At 37.9% G+C, this 26,942-nt stretch overlaps 1 pseudogene, 1 gene segment (V, D, J or C) and 1 further gene; 1 reads left to right on the top strand and 2 right to left on the bottom strand.

Annotated features, from left to right (window-relative positions):
• Window positions 1-26,942, bottom strand: part of Igk (immunoglobulin kappa chain complex) — a 3,171,119-nt gene that overhangs the window by 2,249,681 nt on the left and 894,496 nt on the right.
• Igkv20-101-2 (immunoglobulin kappa chain variable 20-101-2) lies at window positions 1,976-2,186 on the bottom strand. The segment is given in 1 exon segment: window positions 1,976-2,186. A coding segment is annotated over 1 exon segment (211 nt).
• Igkv15-102 (immunoglobulin kappa chain variable 15-102) lies at window positions 10,484-10,948 on the top strand (annotated as a pseudogene). The gene is given in 2 exon segments: window positions 10,484-10,511; window positions 10,651-10,948. Coding segments are annotated over 2 exon segments (326 nt in total).

Genomic DNA, 26,942 nt, shown 5'->3' with positions numbered 1-26,942 from the left:
TCCAAGTGTTGTTGCTATGATATAAGGTGAGTGTGGGAGCCAGAACTCAGGACTAGAAGGAAGCTTCTTCACATGAGTATCAATTAGACAATGAAACCTTAAGACAAATAAAAGTAGCATAAATATCAGGTCTGTACAGTATGGACAAGAAGTAAAGTAGAAGCTGAAGTTTCACACATGGAGCCTAAGGCTCCTCCTATTCCCCAGAATTCAGGGTTTTATTCTCTCACAGTTGACACAGATTGGGAAAAATTTGGTAAGAAATTTAGAGTTGAATTCTCTGTACCTCACAGAGGTTTAATCTTCTGTTTAAATGAGGATAACACATACTCCTGTGTGTGTGTGCCTGTGTGTGTGTGTTTTTTAAAAACCTTTAAAGGCAAGAAATTATGTGGAATTATCTTTCTGTTGAAAATCCATACATGAATTTGTTATTTATCTATCTATTTATTTACTTACTTACTTACTTACTTACTTACTTATTTTGTTCACTTTACATCCAGACCACTGTCCCCTGTCCTGGTCACTAGGGACATTGATTGTTTTCAGCTTTTGGCTATTACAAATAAAGCTGCTAGTAACATGGTGCAGCACATGTCCCTGTGGTATGGTGGAATACATATTGGTGGAATATATATTGGGAATATATATTGAGTATGCCCAGGAATGATATAGAAACATCTTCAGGCAGAACTATTCCTAATTTTCTGGGAAATCGACATATTGATTATCAGAATGGCTGAACAAGTTTGCACTAAATGGAAACTCATTCAATTGAAAATCTTCTGTAAGACAAAGGACACTGTCAATAGGACAAATCGGAGCCTTCAGTTTGGGAAAAGATCTTTATCAACCTGACATCCAACAGAGGGTTGATATCCAAAAAATTAAAAAATTAAAAAATAAATAAAGTACTCAAAAATTTAGACACCAACAAACCAAATAACCTAATTTAAAAATGGGGTACAGACCTAAACAGAGAATTCTCAACAGAGGAATTCTGAATATCTGGGAAGCACTGAAAGAAATGGTAGAAGTTCTTAGTCATCAGGGAAGTGCAAATGAAAGCAACCCTGATATTTCATCTTATAGTCACCAGAATGGCTAAGATAAAAATCTTAAGTTACAGCTCATGTTGGTTGGTATGTGAGGTAAGAGGAGTACTCCTCTAGTACCTGTGTTTATTAAAGGCTAAAAACAAAGAATCAGTGTTAAAATAAAAAAAATAACAAAATTTACACTTAAAATGATTTCATGAAACATGTAAATATTTTTAATGGATCTACTCAAATGGAAGGGCAATTCTTAATTGTAAAATATGGAACCAGTCTTATAACATGGAATACAAATATGGTTGTAAAATCCACTAGAGCCTACAAGCAGGTGCTTCAATAGAGTAAAATCTACATAAAGGCAAGAATACATAAAGGCCAGTAAGACCATCAATACTGCAATAATTAGCTTTGGAAACAGGTCTTGTGACTACATACTCAGATATCACATATTTCATGTACAACTAAGAGCTGATTTCAAAGCAAACACCAGAGTACTCTCTATTGTACGTTTCAATATTGCACATACCAATACTTTTACCTCCTAAAAGCCATTCAATAGCTCTTCTGTAGACTCCAATTGTGTTTTTAACACCTAACAGTGTTTGGATCATATACAGTGCCATCTGGTTTGATAGATGAAGATCCCAACTGAGAATGTCACTAAGACTTCTCAGGTATGGTGACCTCAGTAGTTCATGAAATCTAGGGAGATTAAGTCATGTTTGTACTGCTAAGCTATCCACAGTACAGAGCAAATTCATGGGACAATGATGCCCAAAACATTCAAAGTTCTTCAATTCCTGGCTACATCTGATACATTATGTCTGCAATAGGAGGAATCAAAAGAACAGCTGTGACAACCAAGCCTCACATATGTGCATCTCTGGGTGGTTTATGTTATGACTTATATCACTGTGGTAATAGTGAAAATGCTGCTGGCAGAAATATGTGGCACCATCTTGAGACTGCATACTGCTGATGCTGAGTGTGAAATCTGTGCCAAATCCATTCCCAGTGAACCTTGATGGGGTGTCTGTTAGAGAAAAACTTGCATCTCTTATCAGGAGTATGGGAGCTTTTCCAACTTTTTGCTGGTACCAGGCTATGGAACTGTTAATATGCTGATGTGTCTTGCAGCTGATTGTGACCCTCTCTCCCACAGATGCAGACAGAAATGGTGACTGGATCACCTGGATATTACAGCTCATGCCTGTACACATCAAATATATAGTGTTAACATTATTAAAAACATAACTTTTCAAAGTACCAGGCACACAACTGAAAGGTTTTTTTGTTTTTTGTTTTTTTTTGTTGGTTTTTTTTTTTTTTTTTTTTTTTTTTTTGATGCTGTCTATCTTACCTTGGAGCCAGAGCATCAGCATCCCTAGGAGCTGAACTAGAGCCATCACTATTGTCCTGTGTCCTGTTTGGGACTGAATACCATAGGGTGTAAACTGTCTAATATGAAGGCGTTGTTCAGTGGGTTGGGTTCCTCAAACATGCAAATCATCTGTGGTCTGGCACAGCTGCATGGCTGATTTGAATCAGCAATTTAATAAGGATCTGATGTCTCTGCCATTCTCAGAGCTAAGGTTGGGATGCATAGATGTTCAGACAGGCAATGTGTTTGTCTTTCTTTAGAAACAAAACAGTGTCAGGCCAGTCTTCCGTAAATAATGTATTACATTAACTACCATTTTCTGCCATGCTTTCCTCAAGGGAGCTCCAACTAATACAGGAACTGTTTACTATAACACAGACCTAGACCTAAAAAGTCCTGGAAAACAGTTCATAGGCTTCTCATATGGGTGCCTGCCAATACTGTTGGAAACATGGTGTCTTCCTTTTTGTTCTCTATCCCAGATCCTCTTAATATGGAGTGAAAGACATGCAGCAAAAGCAACAGCACAATACACAATGAACAATAAAACACACAAATGTAACTCTTAAATAGCAGGTCCTACATTAACTAAATTATCATCTATATAAAGCTTATGTAACTTACTGCATTCATTACTGCTCTGAAGTTATGCTTTTCTATGTCCCATATTGTGGCTGTTGTTTGTCTGATGTTAAGGTCACTCAGACCATTACTCCTATTCTCTCTCCTAGGTTTTGACACTAAGCATTATTCACAAGCAGAGGCTCTTTCTCTACTTTGTGGTCATTCATACCCTTAAATATTTCATGATTATTTTTAAAGATTTAATTTTTTTCTTTTTTTTATTGGATATTTTCTTTATGTAAATTTCAAATGTTTTCCCCTTTCCAGGTCTCCACTACAGAATCTCCCTATCCCATCCCCCCTCCCATTTCCTTACACTGGAGCAACAAACACCCTTACACCCAAGGGCCTCTCCTCCCACTGATGTCCAACAAGTCCATCTTCTGCCATATATGTGGTCAGAGCCATGGGTCACTCCATGTGGACTTTTTGGTTGGTGGTGTAGTCCTGGGAGCTCCAGGGTGTTTGGCCCTGGCCAGTTGACACTTTTACCCCCTCCATGGGTCTATAACTCCCTTTTTCAGTGACTTCGCCAACTCCTCCATCAGGGATTCAGTGCTCAGTCCATTGTTTGGCTTGAGCATCAGCCTCTGTGTTTGTCAAACTCTGGAATTCCTTATCAGGAGACAGGTACATCAGGCTCCTGTCAGCAATCACTTCCAGGTATCCAAAATAGTATCTTGGTTTGGTGGCTTTATATGGGATGAATCCCCAGGTGGTACAGTCCCTGTTATACACGTTGTCTCCATATTTTCTCCAGTAAGTATTTTGTTCCCCATTCTTTTTTATTAGATGTTTTCTTCATTTACATTTCAATTGCTACCCCAAAGCCCCCTATACCCTCCCCCTGCCCTGCTCCCCAACCCACCCACTCCTGCTCTTCTAAGAAACACTGAAGCATCCACATGTAGCTCTTCCTTCCTCTTGGGCTTCATATTATCACTGAGTTGGATCTTGGTTATGCTGAACTTTTGGGCTCTCACTTATCAATGAGTATATACCATGTTTGTTCTTTTGAGACTGAGTTACCTTACTCAGGATGATAGTTTCAAGTTCCATCCATTTGCCTGAAATTTTCATGAAGTCATTGTTTTTAATAGCTGAATAGTACTTCATTATGTGAATGGACTACATTTTCTGTATCCATTCCTCTGTTGAGGGACATCTGGGTTGTTTCCAGCTTCTGGCTATTATAAATAAGGCTGTTATGAACATAGTGGGACATGTGTCCTTATTACATGTTAGAACATCTTCTGGATATATACCAAGGAGTGGTATAGCTCAGTCCTCAGGTAATACTTTGTCCAATTTTCTGAGGAAATGGCATACTGATTTTCAGAGTGGTTATACCAGCCTGCAATCCCACCAGCAATGGAAGAGTCTTCCTATTTTTTCCACATCTTGGCCAGCATCTGCTGTGAACTGAGTTTTAGATCTTAGCAATTCAGTCTGTTGTGAGGTGGAATCTCAAGTTTGTTTTTATTTGCATGATGATGAAGGATGTTGAACATTTCTTTAGGTGCTTCTCAGCCATTGGAGTTTTCTCAGTTGAGAATTCTCTGTTTAGTTCTGTTCCTCATTTTATTATGGTTATTTGGTTCTCTGGAGTCTAACTGCTTGAGTTCTTTGTATATATTAGATATTAGTTTTCTATCAGACACTGTCAATGGAACAAAATGGCAACCAAAGATTGGGAAATGATCCTAACCAATCCTACATCCGATATTTCATGATTCTTTAAAAACTTAAACACTATTTTTACTTCCTTCTGTTTTTATATCTTTATTAAAAAAGTTCTATTATTTATATCAACATAGTTTACATGCTATGTAGGATGTAATAGTGATTAGAGATAGTTTTAAACAAAAAGACATGGGCGAATTCCTGGTTTTATACACACACACACATATATATATATCCACCCTGACAACCCCTCCATGTTTACTTAGTGAGTCAGTAAAACAAATGTGACATATGCAGTGATTGATGATGTCTAATGCATCAAAGGAGTAATAGATATTGAATTCTCATGGAAGGAATGCCCAGTAGTTGTTACTTCAATACTCACACATTTGAAATCATGTACCAAAACATTGCATTCCAATTCCAAGCATAGTATATTTGTGAATCTTTCAAACATGAAAAAATAATGTAAAAGCTCTCCTCATACAAACCCATATTGCCGGTGTGATTATACAGAGTTCATTTTGCTTCAGACTCCATGACCACAAAACAAATGAGAGAGAGAAGACTTTGTGGCTTTAAGATAGAAGAGTTATTGAAAATGCCAAGTCTTCTGTCATATACAATCCACACCAAGAGCAGAGCAAACAAGTCCCTGGAAATATAAAAAGAAAGATCTGTGAGTGATCAAGAGAATACATTCACATTGAGGCTAGACTAATCCCCAGAGTATGCTTTCTTCACTATAAGCCACAGGAAGGCACATACTTATTTCTGCATAAGTGGGAAAGGTTGACCACACAAGTCCCTTCATAGAGAATGTGGCTGTGGGCAAACAGAACACTGATCTGCACATCTGGAAGCCTCTGCTTGAAGTCCTCAATAGAGCTTATAGAATGTGTTCTTTCTCTGACATGAACGTGAAAATTCTTGATTTTTTTTCTTCTGCTATCTTAGTGACTGAGCAAGTTTACAAGAAGCAAGAAAATATCTAATAATAAATAAATAAATAAACAATTTTTTTAAGTAGCAAGTCTGGCTAGGGAGAATGTGTAGCACTGGATATACTTTTATTATCATCATATATCTGGTAGACACAAATTCTTTGTGCTTTGTATATGTAAAATTAAATATGACTTTATTGAATGTGAAGAATGAGCTATATAGCATTGTTAAATAGCAAAACTTTTTGTCAAAAGATGACTCAGTGATTAAAGGCACCTGTTGCTTTGGAGAGGACCTACTTTTGTTTGCCAGTGACCAAATATGGATAACCATTTATAACTTTAGTTCCAGAAGATTTGATGCCCTCTTCTGTCAACCAGTTGCACCAGGCATGTACTTGGTGCACAAGCATAAATGTATCCAGAACACTCATATATTTAAACTGAAAATAATAGAGCAATCCATAGTAGAATAGCAGAGGTAAGAGAGCTAGGTCAGAATGTGCCATTGAAAGATCAGTGCTATTTACTGAATATAATTTATTAGAAAGCAGCTTGGTCTTTCACCAAAATTATTTTTTTACCATTAACACGAAGAGAGTAGGTGTAGTAAACAGTAGGGAGTGAAGGAAGAGGCAAATAATGCCATGGGATACTGTTCTGCACATTGCCTTTGTGGGAAGAAATAGAAAGTAAGACAGTGTTTTGGCAGATAAAAAATAGAAAATGAGAAAGAATATATCTTCAAAAGAATGCACCACAGTGAAAATGCAGAAAGCCTGAGCAGGAGATTGTGATCTACACAAGATGCTTGGATACTTTGAACAGAGAAACATTCAGGATCTAATGGAGAAAACCTGGAAAGTAAGGCTCTGAATAATAGACCTGGCACCTGGTAAAGTAATCATCATATAGGATCAAGGTAAAGCAACACAAAAGGAAGAGGCAGTTAATTTGTTCTGAAGAACACAAGAGCTACATGCTCAACTGCTTCACTGAAACATTTGCTTGATCGATACTATACAACTATTCTTAACAAAAGCACTTTCAGTGATGCACAAAATCCGGTACAAGGTAAAGGAGGGCACACAAAATGATGCCACCTCCTGGCCCTGTTTTGTTTCATACAGGAGTCACAGGACAGGCTCTTCTATTTAATTGTGAAACTCACTCTTCTATAATTTAAATTATGCAGGACTATAAGCTTCACACATCTAAGGGAGAACCATGGTTGAGCACAAAGAGTTGCTGAGACAAAGACTTCTTGACCCATCACATGAGAAAGTGCTTGTTCCTCCAATGGAGAGCATCATGCACAGTTTGGGAAATGTACTGTGTAGTAATACTGACAGTAATAATTTGACAATTCTTAAGGCTTTTAACTGTGGGAATAAAGACCTATCCCATATACTCTCCCTTTGAAGTAGTCAAGAAACAAAGATCTCAGGGAGCATGTTCAGTAGGTAAAAGGCTTAGAAACTGGTCCTTGTATCTACTGGCACCAAGTTAGGAAATTCTTCTGGTTAAAACTCCATGATAGGTTGGGGAGCTGGGCAGGGGGAAGTGTATAGGGGATTCTGGAGATGAAACTAGGAAAGGGGATAGCATTTGAAATTTAAATCAAGAAAATATCTAATAAAAATAAAACAAATAAAAATAAATAAAAAGAAAAAAAGGAAAATTGGAGCTGAATTGATGGGCAAGTTTTTTTGCATGAATTTGCTAGATAGCAAAAGTGAAAGAATATTTGAACCAAAAGAGCCTAAGATATTCAACATTAGCATATGTATTGTGTTCAAGGCCTCAATTAAGCCATTAGTGTTTAAATTATTTATTATAATTAGGCAGATAATAGTAGCTAAAGACCTATCATGTTGTATGTAGTAAGCACAACGATAAAGATAAATGAGTTTTAATAGTGCTAAATGACTAGGACCATTTTAATACTATGTGCAATACAAACAGAATTATCCCAATTAAAGAAAAGATTTGATAAGAAAAGGAAAAGAAAAACTATTTTGGATGGCAAATATAGCTCTGTATTCGTAGGCTTCGGAGAAACATGTATTTGTTATATCAAATTGTTTAATAGATTCAGGGAATCTTAACTTTTTTTCTTTCAGTAGGCAGTTATATTCTTAGGACATTCTTTAATTTTTCAGGGAGTTAGAATATCAGAATTCTAGATGAAAATGTCTGGCTCATTACATCTAGGAAAAGTTGAATTTTGGTGTTATAAAAGTCTCTCAGAATTATGATCATTATGTATACAACCCTCTCAATGATAGCTTAGTATAACATATTGAGGATTGACATCTCAGTTAAAATGCAAACACATAAAGCATGGAAGAAGGCTCAGTGATTTAATGCACTTGGCAGTCTAGCATATCAATCGACCTGAGATTTATCATTTTGATCAATGGAACCCATTGAAAAAGCTGGGTATAACAGTCCTCATTGGGTATCTCAACGTGAAATAGGAAGCAGAGAGAGAAGAATCACTAGAAGTATTTCAGGACAACTAAATTAGCGTAACTTAATACAACATAGACAGATGATATCTGAACATAATATATGCTCTGTGGTATGCACATGCCCACGTTCATAAAGATTGCTTAACTCCCATCTGTCTGTCTCCTCTCTCTCAAACACACACACAAACATACACATGTACATACACACAAGCACAAGCACATGGCTGTGAACATATGCACACATGCACATACATAAACACATATACAAACATTAATCATACACTTGTACTATAATATCCATTATTCTCTATTTTCCAGCCTCTCAGTAATATTTCCTAATCTTTTCTAGACTCTTCTCCCTATTCTCATGATTCCTATTTATTTATTCATAGTCTAGTATTATTTGTTAATTTTGCCTTTAAAGCATGTCAGTGTCATTTTTTTTCCCCTTAGGCAAAAACAAAACAAAACAAAAAAAAAGCAAAAACCAACCAAACAAACAAAAACCTTTACCTCTACCATAGGGGACTATACATTTTGTTACCCTAAACAATAATTACTTGGATTTAGATTCTCAGGCAGGGCTAATTGATTTTTGATTCCCTTCTCCCAGGTAATTTAACAGTGTAAGAGGGTATTCTCTGTTGTATAAAATGGAAAAGGGCAGATATAAGTTATGGTTCCTCCATGCTTTTCTATCTGAATACTGAAGTATACACTTGTAACATGTTCTGGCAAACCCATACAGAAGTGGCTTTCTATGCATGATAAAATTTGTTCCTTTTTAAAAATGTATTTATGTGTACAGATGTGTTTCACACACGCGCATATGTGTGCATGCATGTGTCTGTGTACTGCATGCATGGCTGATGTATTCAGAGTTGAGAAAAGGGCATAAAATACATTAGTGCAGTATTATAGAGTGAGGGCCTCCATATGAATTTTGAAAACTGAAGTATGGCCTTCATAAGAAAAGGCAAGGTTCTTATCTCATGAGCTATTTCTTCTCCCTTTGAACTGGATTTTTGGACTGTGAGCCTGAATAAACTTTTATGTTGCTTTGGTAAGGATATTTTTATCAACAGATAGTGGTGTAAATAACCAGAATGAGGGGCTTTTATTATGTTTTACACTAAAGATGCTCCTTTACTTGGACCTTTATGAGGGAGAATCATGTCCTCATGTCCAATTTCATGGTCACCCCTACTGTATATTCAATATTATAAGGCCTGAGTGGGCATATCTTAGTGATTCTCTTCTGGTTTGAACTCCCATATGTGTGCGTCTCATATTTATTGATGTGTTCTTGTCGTTTCCACTTATCAGATCTCCACTGACCTGTTCTTGTCTTTTCCCTAGTCTTGAAAATGGTATTTTATAAGATAAGAGGGTATAAAGAAAAGGATAATATCTGGAAGCATTGGAAGAATATAATGAAATATGTACAATGTACTGTGAGCAATGAAAGGAGGTCAGGGATATCAGAAGATTCCTGATATTCCATAACTTTGATAAAAGGAACTTGGTAAAAACAAAGATAAATGTCAGAAAACAAGATTACATAGGTGAAGATGAAAGATTCATCCTTCCAGAGACTCAAGACTCAACAATGAATTTAAGTGTTCTTAATTCACTTCAAGAACATAATTGGCTCAGAGAAAGAATACGCATTTTGTGATGAATATCAAAAATGAAATGAGTATAATAGAGACAACCCATAAAAGAGGATATAAAGTTAGTTATTTTTGTAACACAGTAATAGAATTTTGATTTTTTTGTCAATTATATATAAAGAAAATCCATTTGATAGCATAAATCTATTGCAAAGCTATTGTTGCTTTCATTTTTTTCTAACATAGATGTTCACTGAGCTCTATATACTTTGCTTCTAGATAATTTTGGCGTGTTATGATTATTTATCTGGAAATTTTTATGATAAAGTTTATAATTTTATTTTTCAAATGCATATGAATTAATAATCCATCTTTAAATTTCTTGAATTATTTAAGGAAGTTAGTCACCATTCTTAATAGGTATGTACTACAGAAAGAGGAATAAAGGAAAAAGGGATTAATAAAAGCAACATAGAATTTTATATTCCCAGTGAATCAGTTCTTTAACCCAAAAAATGTAACATGTTTTCTGAAGGAAGATATATTCTGCTCTTCTCTTACTTTAATACCAAATACTGTACAGGTGGCTCAAGCCTTGCACTCCCCTGCCAATTTACATGTGGCCAGAGCACAGCCCACCTCTTTGGAGATTTTTCCAGAGATGTTTATATCATGTGCAGAAGTCACTCAGTGAGGATACAGCATTAACATGAGTGTCCTTCCTGACCTCCTAGCTCTTTTTGCTGCTTTATTTATTTATTTATTTATTTTTTAGGTAAGTGAGACTTATATGTGATGAATGCTACCTGGCTTTTTATGGAAATTATCTTACTGTATGGTTAATACTCTATATATGTTGTACCTATTTGACCTCAGGTACGACATGTGATACCTAGATGAACCAGTCTCCATGCACTCTATCTGCATCTATTAGAGAATGAATAGTTATCAATTATCATACCAGTGAGAAAGTTAATACTTGGTTATCCTGTAATCAGTAGAAACTAGGGAATTATCCTAAACTACTGATCTATAACATATCCAACTTGCATACTGGGGTCCCATCAAGGTTAAGTGGCAGTAGATCTGGGACAGATTACTCTCTCTTCATCAGCAGCCTGCAGCTAGAAGATATTGCCACTTACTACTGTGTACAGTCTAGCAGTCTTTCTCTCACAGTGATACAAGTCATAACACAAACATCCCAGGGGTACAACAGAGTAAGTCTGAGCTGCCTCATCTGCTTCATGATGTGCCTGCACTTGTTAATGTTTGTAATACCATCTCTGGCTTTGAAAACCCTTGGGAGGTTTAGAAGAACCTGTCAATCTGACCTGTCTGCTTTTAATTCTCTTCCTTTTAATCCAAAGATCACAGGTGTGACAAAATACCTCACAATATATTCAAGAGCAGTTTATTTTCTCTTTGAGTAATACTAGCTGTGCTGCCTTTGCAATTCATATAGTAAAAAAGACCTTCTAAGTATACCTCCAGATAGGCAATTTTAATTCAGGGAACTTATATCTGGATAAGAGCACCTTTATGGTCTGTGGCTTCCTATTGGAGTCTGTGATATCTCCTGAAGCTTGCATTTTAAATAGTGGCATCAGCTCTGAATATTTATGATAAGTTTGAGAAATCTCAGTTGAGTGTTTATTAAAGCGGGAGGTGGTAATTAAATTAGTGCAGGCCCTTTCTACATGTTATCTTAGGATGTTTCAAACATAACTGTTGCTTTCAGACACACCATGGTATACATGGTGTTGCTCCAAATGCCTCCCCTCTCATTAGGGCACAAAAACTGAAAAGATTGGTCAAATTACATCAGAACTTTTAACAGCATTTCTTTCAATTATTTTCATCATGGCAATGCAATGGTCACTAACACAATAATTTATTAAGTCCTTTTATTTCATTAAGGTTAATATTAGAAGTTGGGAGTTCTTAGTTCTCACTCATGGAATATATTTTCAATCCATGCTTTCTTTTTACAGATATATAAATGATTGTGACTTTATAACCATTGCTTCATGAAACAGAACATTGGTGATTTTCCAGGTCCTAAAATATCAGCTTATGGAGCTTTATACAAAGGTTAAGATATCTATTTCATATAGTAGGGGCTAAAATGATAATTTTATAAAAACAGAATATGAGAAATAAAATAATGGATGTACCAGTAGTGAGAAGGTTGAAAGTTGATTATTTATTAATAAGTAGGGGTCCTTATTGAGTCCCATAGTGAGTAGGAAAAGGAAGAATGACATCGATTATACAGCAGACTTGTTAATATTTCCATTTCTTTAATGTGCAAAAAGCAAGTAATCAAGGAGACAGAGTGCTAATTCTATTAATAATTAGCTGCTCGATTACATACATAAAAGACTGCTGACTTATCAAGTATTTTGACCAATAATTTGTTTTTCTAGTATGATTTTTCCCAGAGTACTGTTTAATTAGGAGATTTCAAGTGAAATTTGAGATTGAGAATAGAGAGAGCAGTAACAACCTGCAACTATAAATAGATGTGTAAGTATATGTAAAGAGTATAGAACCATAGTGATCATCCCATTTTGCTATGAGCGCAAGTTTCTGAAGCACATGTTCAGCCACCATTGTGTTTTCTTGTCCAGAGAATCCTGGATTCTGGAGAATAAAAAGAATCAACCTCACAAAGAACAGCAAATTTGCTGAATATCATATACTACCTTTTAAAAACCAGTCAGTGTATATAATGCTGATTCTACATTTTTGTGTTATAGTGATTTTTCATGTGTAAAGTACCTTCATGTTGCTCTATAGACACAATTGATTATGCAATACAGATGCACAGTATGCATTGACCTATGTGCCGATGAGCACAATGTGAGTTTCTGTGCTATAGAAGCAGAAGAAAATGACATAGATTTAGACTCTTCCTTCTACTAGAACTTGAGCATGTCCTGTTAAGTGAGATTTCATCTAACAATATTCTCAGGCAATATATGGTGCAGCAGTTCCACCACAGTTACTGCCATCTAGCTTCACACTCCTAATTTTTTATTGGATATTTTCTTAATTTGCATTTCAAATGTTATACTCTTTCCCAGTTTCCCCCTCCTGGAAACCCTTATCATATCCTCCCACCCCCTGCTTCTTTGTCCCTACAGTCACTTACCCACTACTCCCTCCCCACCCTCAATTCTCCTACACTGGGCACCTATCGAGCCTTCATAGGACCAATGACATCTCCTCCCATTGAAGCCTGACAAGGATATTTTCTACTACATATCCAGCTGAAGCCATGTGTACTTCTTGGTTGATGGCTTAGTCCCTGGGAGTTATGCGGGGGAGGGGGGGGTTCTGGTTGGTTGATACTGTTGTTCTTCCTATGGAGTTGCAAACCACATCAAATCCTTGAGTCTCTAATGCCTCTATTGGGGACTCCACATTCAGTCCAATGGTTGGCTTTGAGCATCCACATCTGTATTTGTAAGGCTCTGGCAGAGCCTCTCAGGAGACAGCTATATAAGGCTCCTGTCAGCATGCACTTCTTGGCATCAAAAATAGTGTCTGGGTTTGGTAATTGTATATTGGATGAATACCCAAGTGGGACAGTCTCTGGATGATCTTTCTTTCAGTCTCTGTTCTACACTTTATCTCCATATTTACTCCTCTGAATATTTTTTTTCTTCTAAGGAGGACTGAAGCACCCACACATTAGTCTTCCTTCTTCTTCAGCTTCATAATGGTCTGTGAATTTTATCTTGGGTATTTGGAGCTTTTGGGATAATATGCAATTATCACTAAGTGTATATCATGTGTGTTCTTTTGTGATTGCATTACCTCACTCAGGATGATATTTTATAGTTCCATCTATTTGCCTAAGAATTTCATGAATTCATGGTTTTTAATAGCTGAGTTGTACTCCATTGTGTAAATGTACCACATTTTCTGTATCTATTTCTTTGTTAAAGGAAATCTAGGTTCTTTCCAGCTTTTAGAAAATATAAATAAGGATATTATGAATATAGTAGATCATATGACCTTATTACATGTTGGAGCATATTTTGGGTATATGCCCAGGAGTGGTGTATCTGAGTCCTCAGAAAGGAAAATATGCAATTTTTTGAGGAACCACAAAACTAATTTCCAGAGTAGTTGTACCAGCTTACAAAATCACCAGAAATAAAGGAGTGTTCCTTTTTCTCCACATCCTTGCCAGGATCTGATGTTACCTGAGTTTTTGATTTTAGCCCTTCTGACTGGTAAGAGGTAGAATCTCAAGTTTGTTTTGATTTGCATTTCCCTGATGACTAGAGATGTTGAACATTTCTTTATGTGTTCTCAGTCATTTGACATTCTTCAGTTGGAAATTTTTTGCTTAGCTCTTTACCCCATTTTTTTAATAGGGGTCTTGATTCTCTGGGGTCTAACTTCTTGAATTCGTTGTATATATTGGATATTATTCCTCTATCAGATGTAGGATTGGTAATGATTTTTTCCCAATCTGTTGGTTGCCATTTTGTAGTATTGACAGTGTCCTTTGCTTTATAGAAGCTTTGTAATTTTGTGAGGTCCCATTTGTCAATTCTTGATCTTAGAATACAAGTCATTGGTATGCTGTTCAGGAAAATTTCATTTGTGCCCATGTGTTCAAGGCTCTTCTGCACTTTCTCCTTTATAAGTTTCAGTGTATCTGATTTTATATGGAGGTTCTTCATCCACTTAGACTTGACCTTTGTACAAGGAGATTATATACTTAAGTGAACCCAAAAATTCAACCAGAGAACTCCTAACGCTGATAAACAACTTCAGCAAAGTGGCTGGATATAAAATTAACTCAAACAAATTAGTAGCCTTCCTCTGTTCAAAGGACAAGTAGGCTGAGAAAGAAATTAGGGAAATGACATCCTTCACAATAGTCACAAATAGTATTACATACCTTGGTGTTACTCTAACCAAGCAAATGAAAGATCTGTATGGAAAGAACTTCAAGTCTTTGAAGAAAGACACTGAAGAAGATCTTAGAAGACGGAAAGATCTCCCATGCTCATGGATTGGCAGGATTAATATAGTAAAAATCACTACCTTGCTGAAAGCAATCTACAAATTCAATGCCGTACCCAGTAAACTTTCAAATCAATTCTTCATAGAGTTAGAAAGAGTGATTTGCAAATTTATTTGGAACAACAAAAACTAGTCTCAACAATAAAAGAACTTCTGGGGGAATCACCATCCCTGACCTCAAGCTGTATTACAGAGAAATAGTGACAAAAACGGTATTTTCTTGGTATAGAGACAGGCAAGAAGATCAATGAAATAGAATTGAAGACCCAGAAATGCACCTTCACACATATGGTTACTTGATATTTGACAAAGGAGCTAAAACCATCCAGTGGTAAAAAGACAGCATTTTCAACAAATGGTGCTGGTTCAACTGGCAGTCAGCATGTAGAAAAATGCAAACCAGCCCATTCTTATCTCCTTATAGAAAGTGTCACAATCCTCTTACTCTGAATACTTTATGTTCTGACTTCCCCATTGTGGGAGGGATACTCCAATAGTGGTAACAGAAATAAGGTGAAACACCTCCAGAATCCAGGCTCTTGATAATGAAAGTAAAATCTGTCCACTGCATCTAAACCTCAATGAGTGTAGGGTGCCTCACGTGGGGAAATAAAGGGGGTTAGGAGAGATGGCCCAAGTCCCTCCAGAGCTCCAGGGGGGCTGCCATGTGCTCTCCATGCTGCCTGAGTGGGCATCTCGCTTTGGAAAGCCACTTTACCCCAGTCCTCACGGGTAGAGAGGGAACAGTTCAGGGAGTTTCTGGGCCTCATGGAGTCTAGAGATCACATGTTCTAGCTCTTGGGCACCATAGGCCACTACTGGACACTGTGGAAGAATGGGTGGGGCACCTCAGGGTCAGCTCGGCCTGCCAAGGGGACAAAGGGAACAAGGGCAGGGGGAGATGGTGCTGGGTGGTCCCCACCAGGGTGAGAATCTGGCTAGCTCATGCTGCTATCTCAGTGGGTCGCTTCTTGAGTTGGCTAGAGGCCATGGCTAGAGTGCAGGAAGGCCTCCCAGCAGAAGGTTACATACAAATATTTAAGATAAGGCCTATTCCATCATTCTAGCAAGGCTGGTCTTGATAAGTAGAGATGGTCCATGGTTTTAGAGCTTTATTGTAGAAAGCAGAGAGAGAGAGAGAGAGAGAGAGAGAGAGAGAGAGAGAGAGAGAGAGAGAGAGAGAGAGAGACTGGCCATGGCCATGTGGTGAGAGGGGAGAAGGGAGGGGGAGAGAGGGAGCAAGAGGGCTAGAGAAACAAGAGAGGGAGGAGGGGGCAAGGAGCCCCTTTTATAGTGGACTGGGCTACCTTGCTGTCACAGGGTAACTGTGGGGAGGAACATCCCTGGCTATTTTCAGATAACTGTGAGGGTAGAATCTGGACATCTTACTTGATTGATGGCCACAGAATGATGGAGTTGCGGGCTCATGGTGTCAGGCATTTAAGTCTGTGGCATAAGCACACTGTTCCAACAGACTGCTTTTGACAGTCCTATAAAATTAGAATAAATCTAAGTTGGATGCACTGTATATCAAGAGCTTCACAGATTTTCTTGATGTCTGCTGATAAAGCAGTGGTACCTTTTTCCCCCCATGTATGTAAGAATGATGGAGACTTGGGTATTTGGATGTCACATCTGGAAACAGAAAATAAAGATAAAAATATAATACCCCCGTGTATAAAGCAAGTTAAATGAGAAAATATTTAAGTTATCAGACATCCCTTACAGAGTTGGATAAGCAACTTCACATTCTTGTTATTCTTCAGTAGACACAGAACAGCAGGAACCTAAGAAAGTAAGTGTGGGCCTCATGTCCATTGTGTATCCTGACTACAGCTGACTCCTCTCAGGGAGCTACTCATCTATGAAGGAGTCCTCATGGCTCAGGGCTGGACTAGAATACATGCAAATCAGGAACATTTTGTCAAGACTATGAACAGGTACATTTTGGCTAACCTAAATATCTCAGCATGACCAAGCTTCTGCAAGTGTCACAGAATAGACTTCTGATGCATAATTTCTGTAAAAGGGAAAAGTTAACCTTGAGCCCTCAAGTAACATGGGATTTTGAATAAGTCCAGATTCAATGCAACCTTTCCATGCTATTGTCATATTAGGACCAAGTCATCTACTACAGCACAGCCACAGATGTGCAAAAATGCTCATAGGCTCTTTTCATTGTTGACTACTTGTCCTTTTGCTCCATTTCCTGTAATATACTTAGTATGGAGTAGAAGTGCAATAAAAACAACCACAACCATGAGAGAATTTTCTTTTTCAGATCAGTGAAAAATGGGCAGATATTTCTGCTTTGCCTTCTTTTGATTTAGACACTGTCCTGTTAGGATGTTGCCCAGTATCGATAGCCATACCTCTGCTTCTGTTCTTCCTCCCCACTAATCCAAAAGGCATGGCAGGATACTGTTCTTGCAAGGCTTAGTTCAAGTGTATGTCCACCTACTGCTTCCTACCATCAGTTTGCTACTTCCTCTGTTCACTTCCTCATGTTAATTCTTAATCCTTTTCTCCTTTTATGGAACATAGGACAAGAATCCAGTTTTGTAAAAAGATATGCTGAATCTTGTGGAGGAAAATTGCAAGAGAACAGAAAGTATCTGTCTCTAGTGTACACTGAATCTGCATATGATCTTTGGCCTTTTTTCATGCTTCCATAAGATATAATTTATAGTATGTGCCAGACAATTGTCTTAAATTAACTTGACCTCAGGAAGTTTTCCTGGGTGGTGCTCTAGTAATATTTAGTATTTGCTCATAGATATTTATTCACCTGTTTTCTGATCTTTGGTTTATAATCATGTTTTTTTAACTCAAAAAGCCTGACTTGGATCACTTTCTTTATATTGAATTAATTTATAAAATGTGTATGGAATCTAAAATAAAGCTATCTATAGAATTGTACTTAGTTGGCTTGATGTTACTTATATTTTAATGCTACTATTGGGCCACCAAAGCTGGTTGTCCCAGTGAACACAGTATCTGCATGTAGAAGCTAAGTAAACTTGTCCCCAAGTCATTGAGATTGGTAAATAAAGATGCCAGCACCCAATAGCTAGGCAGAGAAGACATTGGTGGTTTGAGGTTTCCCCATATGGAGGTTGGAGAGAGGTACAAGAAGGTGGAGGAAATAGAAGCAGTCATGAGTTAGAAATAAAGAAAAGGTGGCTCTGTGCGCTGGCCAGTTGGAGTTGAAAGCATCCCATATGAAACATTGTAAGTAATAACTCTGGGTTGTCATTAGGAAAGTAGAGTCTAACAACATAAAGAGTAGACAACTGTCCAACTTTTGTGCTGTTTAAGGCCTATTGTAATTATAAAGACTCTGAGTGTGTGTGTGTGTGTGTGTGTGTGTGTGTGTATGTGTGGTTTTATTCCAGAACTTAATGGAGTAAAGAAGGGTAGAAACCCAGGTCATGATTTAAGAATTTGTACAACACAACATTAGGTTGTACACTACCTTACTCATTTGGCTCCTTTCATTACCAGGTCATCTCCTACTTTTATGAGAGAAAATTCACAAGTGTCATATGAAAAGAGCCCTAAAGACCCTCAGATGAAAGGATTTAGAGAGCCCTGCACACAGAGGTAAGCAGGAACAATGAGATAAAATTTAGGAAAGACAATACTGTATGGTGACTACTGCACCATTTTAAAACAAAGCAGAACTCCTGTATGTAAAGCACAACAGCTAGATTGTTGAAACATCATCTGTGACTATAATCCTTGTTTTTCTGTTGAAGGAAGATTAATTGTTGGTGTTTAGGAAAAGATGAAATAGAATATCAAAGAAATTATGTGGAATTGTCTTTCTTGGAAAAAAACAGTTTTTCCATTAACTAATTTATGTATTCACTTTAAATACAGATCCTTGCCCCCTGTCCCAGTCCCTGTGAAACAGGGACTTTCTTTCTCTTCTGAGAAGGTGAATTTCACCCCTTTCCCAGGAATCTCCCTACCCTGGCTTATCAAATCTCTGTATGTCTAGGCATATCCACCCCTGCTGTGATCAGAAAAGTTGGCACTGATAGGGGAATGGGAATCACAGGCAGGCAACCATTTAGGGATATGCCCTGATCCAGTTGCTAGGGTACATTCATGAAGACCAAGCTGAACATCTGCTGCATCAAAGTAGGGAATCTAGGTCTCATCCATGCTTGCTTTTTCGTTAGTGGTTCTGTCTCTGAGAGCCCTCATTGGTCTAGGTTAGTTTTCTGTGTTGCTCTTCTTGGGGAGTTCCTATCACCTGTGGGTCACTCAATCCTCCCCCCCCCATTTCTTTTAAAAGACTCCCTCTGCTCTGTCTAATGTTTGGCTGTGAGTCTCTACATTTAGGTTAGTCTAACTCTGGGTGGAACCTCTCAGAGGGCAATTATACTAGTCCTGTCCTAAATGTGCTTTTGAGTCTGGGTTACTTCACTCAGGATGCTATTTTTTTTTAATTTTTTTATTAGGTATTTTCCTCGTTTACATTTTCAATGCTATCCCAAAGGTCCCCCATATCCACCCCCCAATCCCCTAGCTACCCACTCCCCCTTTTTGGCCCTGGCGTTCCCCTGTACTGGGGCATCTAAAGTTGGCAAGTCCAATGGGCCTCTCTTTGCAGTGATGGCCAATTAGGCCGTCTTTTGATGCATATGCAGCTAGAGACAAGAGCTCCGGGGTACTGGTTAGTTCATATTGTTGCTCCACCTATAGGGTTGCAGTTCCCCTTTAGCTCCTTGGGTACTTTCTCTAGCTCCTGCATTGGGGGCCATGTGACCCATCCAATAGCTGACTGTGATCATCCACTTCTGTATTTGCTAGGCCCCGGCATAGTCTCACAAGAGAGAGCTATATCTGGGTCCTTTCAGCAAAATTTTGCTAGTGTGTGCAATGGTGTCCGCGTTTGGAAGCTGATTATGGGATGGATCCCTGCATATGGCAATCACTAGATTGTCCATCTTTTTTTTTTTCATTTTTTATTAGGTATTTAGCTCATTTACATTTCCAATGCTATACCAAAAGTCCCCCATAGCCACCCACCCCCACTCCCCTACCCACCCACTCCCCTCTTTAGGCCCTGGCGTTCCCCTGTACTGGGGCATATAAAGTTTGAGTGTCCAATGGGCCTCTCTTTCCAGTGATGGCCGACTAGGCCATCTTTTGATACATATGCAGCTAGAGTCAAGAGCTCCGGGGTACTGGTTAGTTCATAATGTTGTTCCACCTATAGGGTTGCAGATCCCTTTAGCTCCTTGGGTACATTCTCTAGCTCCTCCATTGGGAGCCCTGTGATCCATCCATTAGCTGACTGTGAGCATCCACTTCTGTGTTTGCTAGGCCCCAGCATAGTCTCACAAGAGACATCTACATCTGGGTCCTTTCAATAAAATCTTGCTAGTGTATGCAATGGTGTCAGCGTTTGGATGCTGATTATGGGGTGGATCCCTGGATATGGCAGTCTCTACATGGTCCATCCTTTTATCTCAGCTCCAAACTTTGTCTCTGTAACTCCTTCCAAGGGTGTTTTGTTCCCACTTCTAAGGAGGGGTATAGTGTCCACACTTCAGTCTTCATTTTTCTTGAGTTTCATGTGTTTAGGAAATTGTATCTTATATCTTGGGTATCCTAGGTTTTGGGCTAATATCCACTTATCAGTGAGTACATATTGTGTGAGATCCTTTGTAAATGTGTTACCTCACTCAGGATGATGCCCTCCAGGTCCATCCATTTGGCTAGGAATTTCATAAATTCATTCTTTTTAATAGCTGAGTAGTACTCCATTGTGTAGATGTACCACATTTTCTGTATTCATTCCTCTGTTGAGGCGCATCTGGGTTCCTTCCAGGTTCTGGCTATTATAAATAAGGCTACTATGAACATAGTGGAGCATGTGTCCTTCTTACCAGTTGGGGCATCTTCTGGATATATGCCCAGGAGAGGTATTGCGGGATCCTCTGGTAGTACTATGTCCAATTTTCTGAGGAACCGCCAGACTGATTTCCAGAGTGGTTGTACAAGCCTGCAATCCCACCAACAATGAAGGAGTGTTCCTCTTTCTCCACATCCTCGCCAGCATCTGCTGTCACCTGAATTTTTCATCTTAGCCATTCTGACTGGTGTGAGGTGGAATCTCAGGGTTGTTTTGATTTGCATTTCCCTGACGATTAAGGATGTTGAACATTTTTTCAGGTGCTTCTCTGCCATTCGGTATTCCTCAGGTGAGAATTCTTTGTTTAGTTCTGAGCCCCATTTTTTAATGGGGTTATTTGATTTTCTGAAGTCCACCTTCTTGAGTTCTTTATATATGTTGGATATTAGTCCCCTATCTGATTTAGGATAGGTAAAGATCATTTCCCAATCTGTTGGTGTTCTTTTTGTCTTATTGACGGTGTCTTTTGCCTTGCAGAAACTTTGGAGTTTCATTAGGTCCCATTTGTCAATTCTCGATCTTACAGCACAAGCCATTGCTGTTCTGTTCAGGAATTTTTGCCCTGTGCCCATATCTTCAAGGCTTTTCCCCACTTTCTCCTCTATAAGTTTCAGTGTCTCTTGTTTTATGTGAAGTTCCTTGATCAACTTAGATTTGACCTTAGTATAAGGAGATAAGTATGGATCGATTCTCATTCTTCTACATGATAACAACCAGTTGTGCCAGCACCAATTGTTGAAAATGCTGTCTTTCTTCCACTGGATGGTTTTAGCTCCCTTGTCGAAGATCAAGTGACCATAGGTGTGTGGGTTCATTTCTGGGTCTTCAATTCTATTCCATTGGTCTACTTGTCTGTCTCTATACCAGTACCATGCAGTTTTTATCACAATTGCTCTGTAGTAAAGCTTTAGGTCAGGCATGGTGATTTCACCAGAAGTTCTTTTATCCTTGAGAAGAGTTTTTGCTGTCCTAGGTTTTTTGTTATTCCAGATGAATTTACAAATTGCTCCTTCTAATTCGTTGAAGAATTGAGTTGGAATTTTGATGGGGATTGCATTGAATCTGTAGATTGCTTTTGGCAAGATAGCCATTTTTACAATGTTGATCCTGCCAATCCATGAGCATGGGAGATCTTTCCATCTTCTGAGATCTTCTTTAATTTCTTTCTTCAGAGACTTGAAGTTTTTATCATACAGATCTTTCACTTCCTTAGTTAGAGTCACACCGAGATATTTTATATTATTTGTGACTATTGAGAAGGGTGTTGTTTCCCTAATTTCTTTCTCAGCCTGTTTATTCTTTGTGTAGAGAAAGGCCATTGAATTGTTTGAGTTAATTTTATATCCATCTACTTCAGCGAAGCTGTTTATCAGGTTCAGGAGTTCTCTGGTGGAATTTTTAGGGTCACTTATATATACTATCATATCATCTGCAAAAAGTGATATTTTGACTTCCTCTTTTCCAATTTGTATCCCCTTGATCTCCTTTTGTTGTCGAATTGCTCTGGCTAATACTTCAAGTACTATGTTGAAAAGGTAGGGAGAAAGTGGGCAGCCTTGTCTAGTCCCTGATTTTAGTGGGATTGCTTCCAGCTTCTCTCCATTTACTTTGATGTTGGCTACTGGTTTGCTGTAGATTGCTTTTATCATGTTTAGGTATGGGCCTTGAATTCCTGATCTTTCCAAAACTTTTATCATGAATGGGTGTTGGATCTTGTCAAATTTTTTTTCTGCATCTAATGAGATGATCATGTGGTTTTTGTCTTTGTGTTTGTTTATATAATTGATTACATTGATGGATTTTCATATATTAAACCATCCCTGCATCCCTGGAATAAAACCTACTTGGTCAGGATGGATGATTGCTTTAATGTGTTCTTGGATTTGGTTAGCGAGAATTTTATTAAGGATTTTTGCATCGATATTCATAAGAGAAATTGGTCTGAAGTTCTCTATCTTTGTTGGATCTTTCTGTGGTTTAGGTATCAGAGTAATAATGGCTTCATAAAATGAGTTGGGTAGAGTATCTTCTACTTCTATCTTGTGAAATAGTTTCTGCAGAACTGGAATTAGATCTTCTTTGTAGGTCTGATAGAACTCTGCACTAAACCCGTCTGGTCCTGGGCTTTTTTTGGCTGGGAGACTATTAATAACTGCTTCTATTTCTTTAGGGGATATGTGCCACAGGCCCTCTGGTCCCCTGTGCCTGCGTAGAAAAGAGTCTCTAGAGTAGATGGGCAAGATAAGATGTAGACAGACAGTTGAACACGTGAGAATGGTATTGGATCTGAATGTAATGTTCTGGTTGAGCTTTAGACTTATATTACAACGAATTATCAGAGGATACAAATCACAAAAAGACAAGATACACTGAAATTCACCAGTTACAGCAGAAAGGAATTTGTAGGGACTAATTAAATGTTTGCATTAGGGATAACAAGCCCTGCCTAGGATCAGCCTAATGCCAGGCAAGAATTTTACACTTTAAGGTTAAAAGCATTAGGGGGTTGTTAACTCTTGACAGCCTTTAAGAGTAATGCCTTATCACAGAGCTCTAAATTCTAAGGTCTAGTAAAACTTATCTTGTCTGGAGAGTTCCCCTTTATCAGGTTAGTATATCAACTTATACTTGACATGGAATGTAGCCTGTAGTAAAAGATTTTTATCTCAGTGAGGCTTTTAGTCTCTATCTACAGACAGCTGAGTAAATAGCAGGTGCTGTATTGTTTTATGATAGGGCTAATTAGTTACTGAATAGGTTAAGCTCCTTGCTGCTATCTAGAATCTAAGAACACTGGAAAAAAGGCTTTAGCTATGTTAGAATACAATCTTAAAAGGCATTTACTATAAGGCAATACTATATAGAGTGCACGTGGATCCATACACTAGACTAATGTGGATTTGGAAAATTAATTTTATGCGTTAGGGGAATAGCCAAAGATCCGGGAGTAAGTTTCCTTGAAACTCTTTCCTCATGAGAAAACTTTCAGACTTTCATCTGACAAGCTGACTCCACCAGAGTCTCGTGACAGATATGGGACTATTTAGAAGGTCAACTTGATCCTGATTCAACTTTGGTACCTGGTATCTGTCCAGAAATTTGTCCATTTCGTCCAGGTTTTCCAGTTTTGTTGAGTATAGATAGCCTTTTGTAGAAGGATCTGATGGTGTTTTGGATTTCTTCAGGATCTGTTGTTATGTCTCCCTTTTCATTTCTGATTTTGTTAATTAGGAGTTTGTCCCTGTGCCCTCTAGTGAGTCTAGCTAAGGGTTTATCTATCTTGTTGATTTTCTCAAAGAACCAACTCCTCGTTTGGTTAATTCTTTAAATAGTTCTTGTTTCCACTTGGTTGATTTCACCCCTGAGTTTGATTATTTCCTGCCGTCTACTCCTCTTGGGTGAATTTGCTTCCTTTTTTTCTAGAGCTTTTAGATGTGTTGTCAAGCTGCTAGTATGTGCTCTCTCCCGTTTCTTCTTGGAGGCACTCAGAGCTATGAGTTTCCCTCTTAGAAATGCTTTCATTGTGTCCCAAAGGTTTGGGTATGTTGTGGCTTCATTTTCATTAAACTCTAAAAAGTTTTTAATTTCTTTCTTTATTCCTTCCTTGACCAAGGTATCATTGAGAAGAGTGTTGTTCAGTTTCCACGTGAATGTTGGCTTTCCATTATTTATGTTGTTATTGAAGATCAGTCTTAGGCTATGGTGGTCTGATAGGATACATGGGACAATTTCAATATTTTTGTATCTGTTGAGGCCTGTTTTGTGACCAATTGTATGGTCAATTTTGGAGAAGGTCCTGTGAGGTGCTGAGAAGAAGGTATATCCTTTTGTTTTAGGATAAAATGTTCTGTAGATATCTGTCAGATCCATTTGTTTCATAACTTCTGTTAGTTTCACTGTGTCCCTGTTTAGTTTCTGTTTCCACGATCTGTCCATTGATGAAAGTGGTGTAATAAAGTTTCCCACTATTATTGTGTGAGGTGCAATGTGTGCTTTGAGCTTTACTAAAGTGTCTTTAATGAATGTGGCTGCCCTTGCTTTTGGAGCGTAGATATTCAGAATTGAGAGTTCCTCTTGGAGGATTTTACCTTTGATGAGTATGAAGTGTCCCTCCTTGTCTTTTTTGATAACTTTGGGTTGGAAGTCGATTATATCCGATATTAGAATGTCTACTCCAGCCTGTTTCTTCAGACCATTTGCTTGGAAAATTGTTTTCCAGCCTTTCACTCTGAGGTAGTGTCTGTCTTTTTCCCTGAGATGGGTTTCCTATAAGCAGCAGAATTTTGGGTCCTGTTTGTGTAGCCAGTCTGTTAGTCTATGTCTTTTTATTGGGGAATTGAGTCCAATGATATTAAGAGATATTAAGGAAAAGTTAATTGTTGCTTCGTGTTATTTTTGTTGTTAAAGTTGGCATTCTGTTCTTGTGGCTGTCTTCTTTTAGTTTTGTTGAGGGATTATCTTCTTGTTTTTTCTAGGGTGTGGTTCCCGTCCTTGGTCCATCTTTTTGTCACAGCTCCAAATTTTGTTTCTGTAACTCCTTCCATGGGTGTTTTAAAATACCGTGGCGTGACTCTAACTGAGGAAGTGAAAGATCTGTATGATAAGAACTTCAAGTTTCTGAAGAAAGAAATTAAAGAAGATCTCAGAAGATGGAAAGATCTCCCATGCTCATGGATTGGCAGGATCAACATTGTAAAAATGGCTATCTTGCCAAAAGCAATCTACAGATTCAATGCAATCCCCATCAAAATTCCAACTCAATTCTTCAACGAATTAGAAAGGGCAATCGGCAGATTCATCTGGAATAACAAGAAACCTAGGATAGCAAAAACTCTTCTCAAGGATAAAAGAACCTCTGGTGGAATCACCATGCCAGACCTAAAACTGTACTACAGAGCAGTTGTGATAAAAACTGCATGGTACTGGTATAGAGACAGACAAGTAGACCAATGGAACAGAATTGAAGACCCAGAAATGAACCCACACACCTATGGTCACTTGATCTTTGACAAGGGATCTAAAACCATCCAGTGGAAAAAAGACAGCATTTTCAACAATTGGTGCTGGCACAACTGGCAGTTATCATGTAGAAGAATGCGAATTGATCCATTTCTATCTCCTTGTACTAAGGTCAAAGCTATTTTTTATTTCTATTCATTTGCAATGAATATTTGAGATATCCTTGTTTTTAGTAGCTGAGCTGTATTCCACTATATAAATGAACCACATTTTCTGTATCCATTCTTCAGTTGACATCTCAGTTGTTTCTAGCTTCTGGCTATTACAAATAAAGTTGCTATGAACATAGTATAGCACATGTACCTGTGGTACGGTGCAACATCTTTTGTGTATATGCCCAATGTAGTATAGCTGGATAATCAGGTACTGTTTTCAATTTTCTGGGAAATAGGCACGTTGTTTTCCAGAGTGGTTGCACAAATTTGCACTGAGTGGAAACTCATGCAACTCCAAAGCATCGGTAATGCAAAGGACACTGTCTATAGGACAAAATGGCACTCTAAACATTTGAAAAGGAACTTCACCATCCCAACATTCAAGAGGAATGATAAGCAAAAAATATAAAGAACTCAAGAAGTTAGACACTAAAATCTCATATTCCAATTACAGTATTGGTTACAAAACAGAATTCTCAACAGAGGAATCTCAAATGGCTGAGAGGAACTTAAATATTCAATGTCCTTCATCATTAAGGAAATCCAAATGAAAACAACCCTGAGATTTCATCCTATACTCACCAGAATGGCTAATTTCATATACTCATGTGACATCTCATAAGTCCATGAGTCTATGTGACTATGGAGAAAAGGGAGTATACCTCTAGTATGTGAGTTTATTACAAACTCTAAATAAAGAATCAGTGTTAAAATAATAAAAGTCTACATTTTTTCATCAAAGCATAAACATTTCTACTGGTTTTCAAATGAAAGAGCAATTATAATTTTAAAATAGTGAAACAGGCTTATGACCTAGAAGATAAATAAAGTTGTAAAATCTGCTGGCTCCTAGAAACAGGTACATAAATAAAGTCTATATAAAGGCAAGGATCCATAAGGGTCACCAGAATCATAAGACTGAGCTTTTGTAACAGGTCTTAACACTACATACTTAAATATCAAATCTTTGATGTGCAAGTAAGATCTGATTTGAAAATAAACACCAGAGTACTCTC

Source organism: Mus musculus, chromosome 6 (assembly GCF_000001635.26).
Source record: "Mus musculus strain C57BL/6J chromosome 6, GRCm38.p6 C57BL/6J".
Lineage (NCBI taxonomy): Eukaryota > Metazoa > Chordata > Mammalia > Rodentia > Muridae > Mus > Mus musculus.
This window is presented reverse-complemented; position numbering and strand designations above follow the sequence as displayed.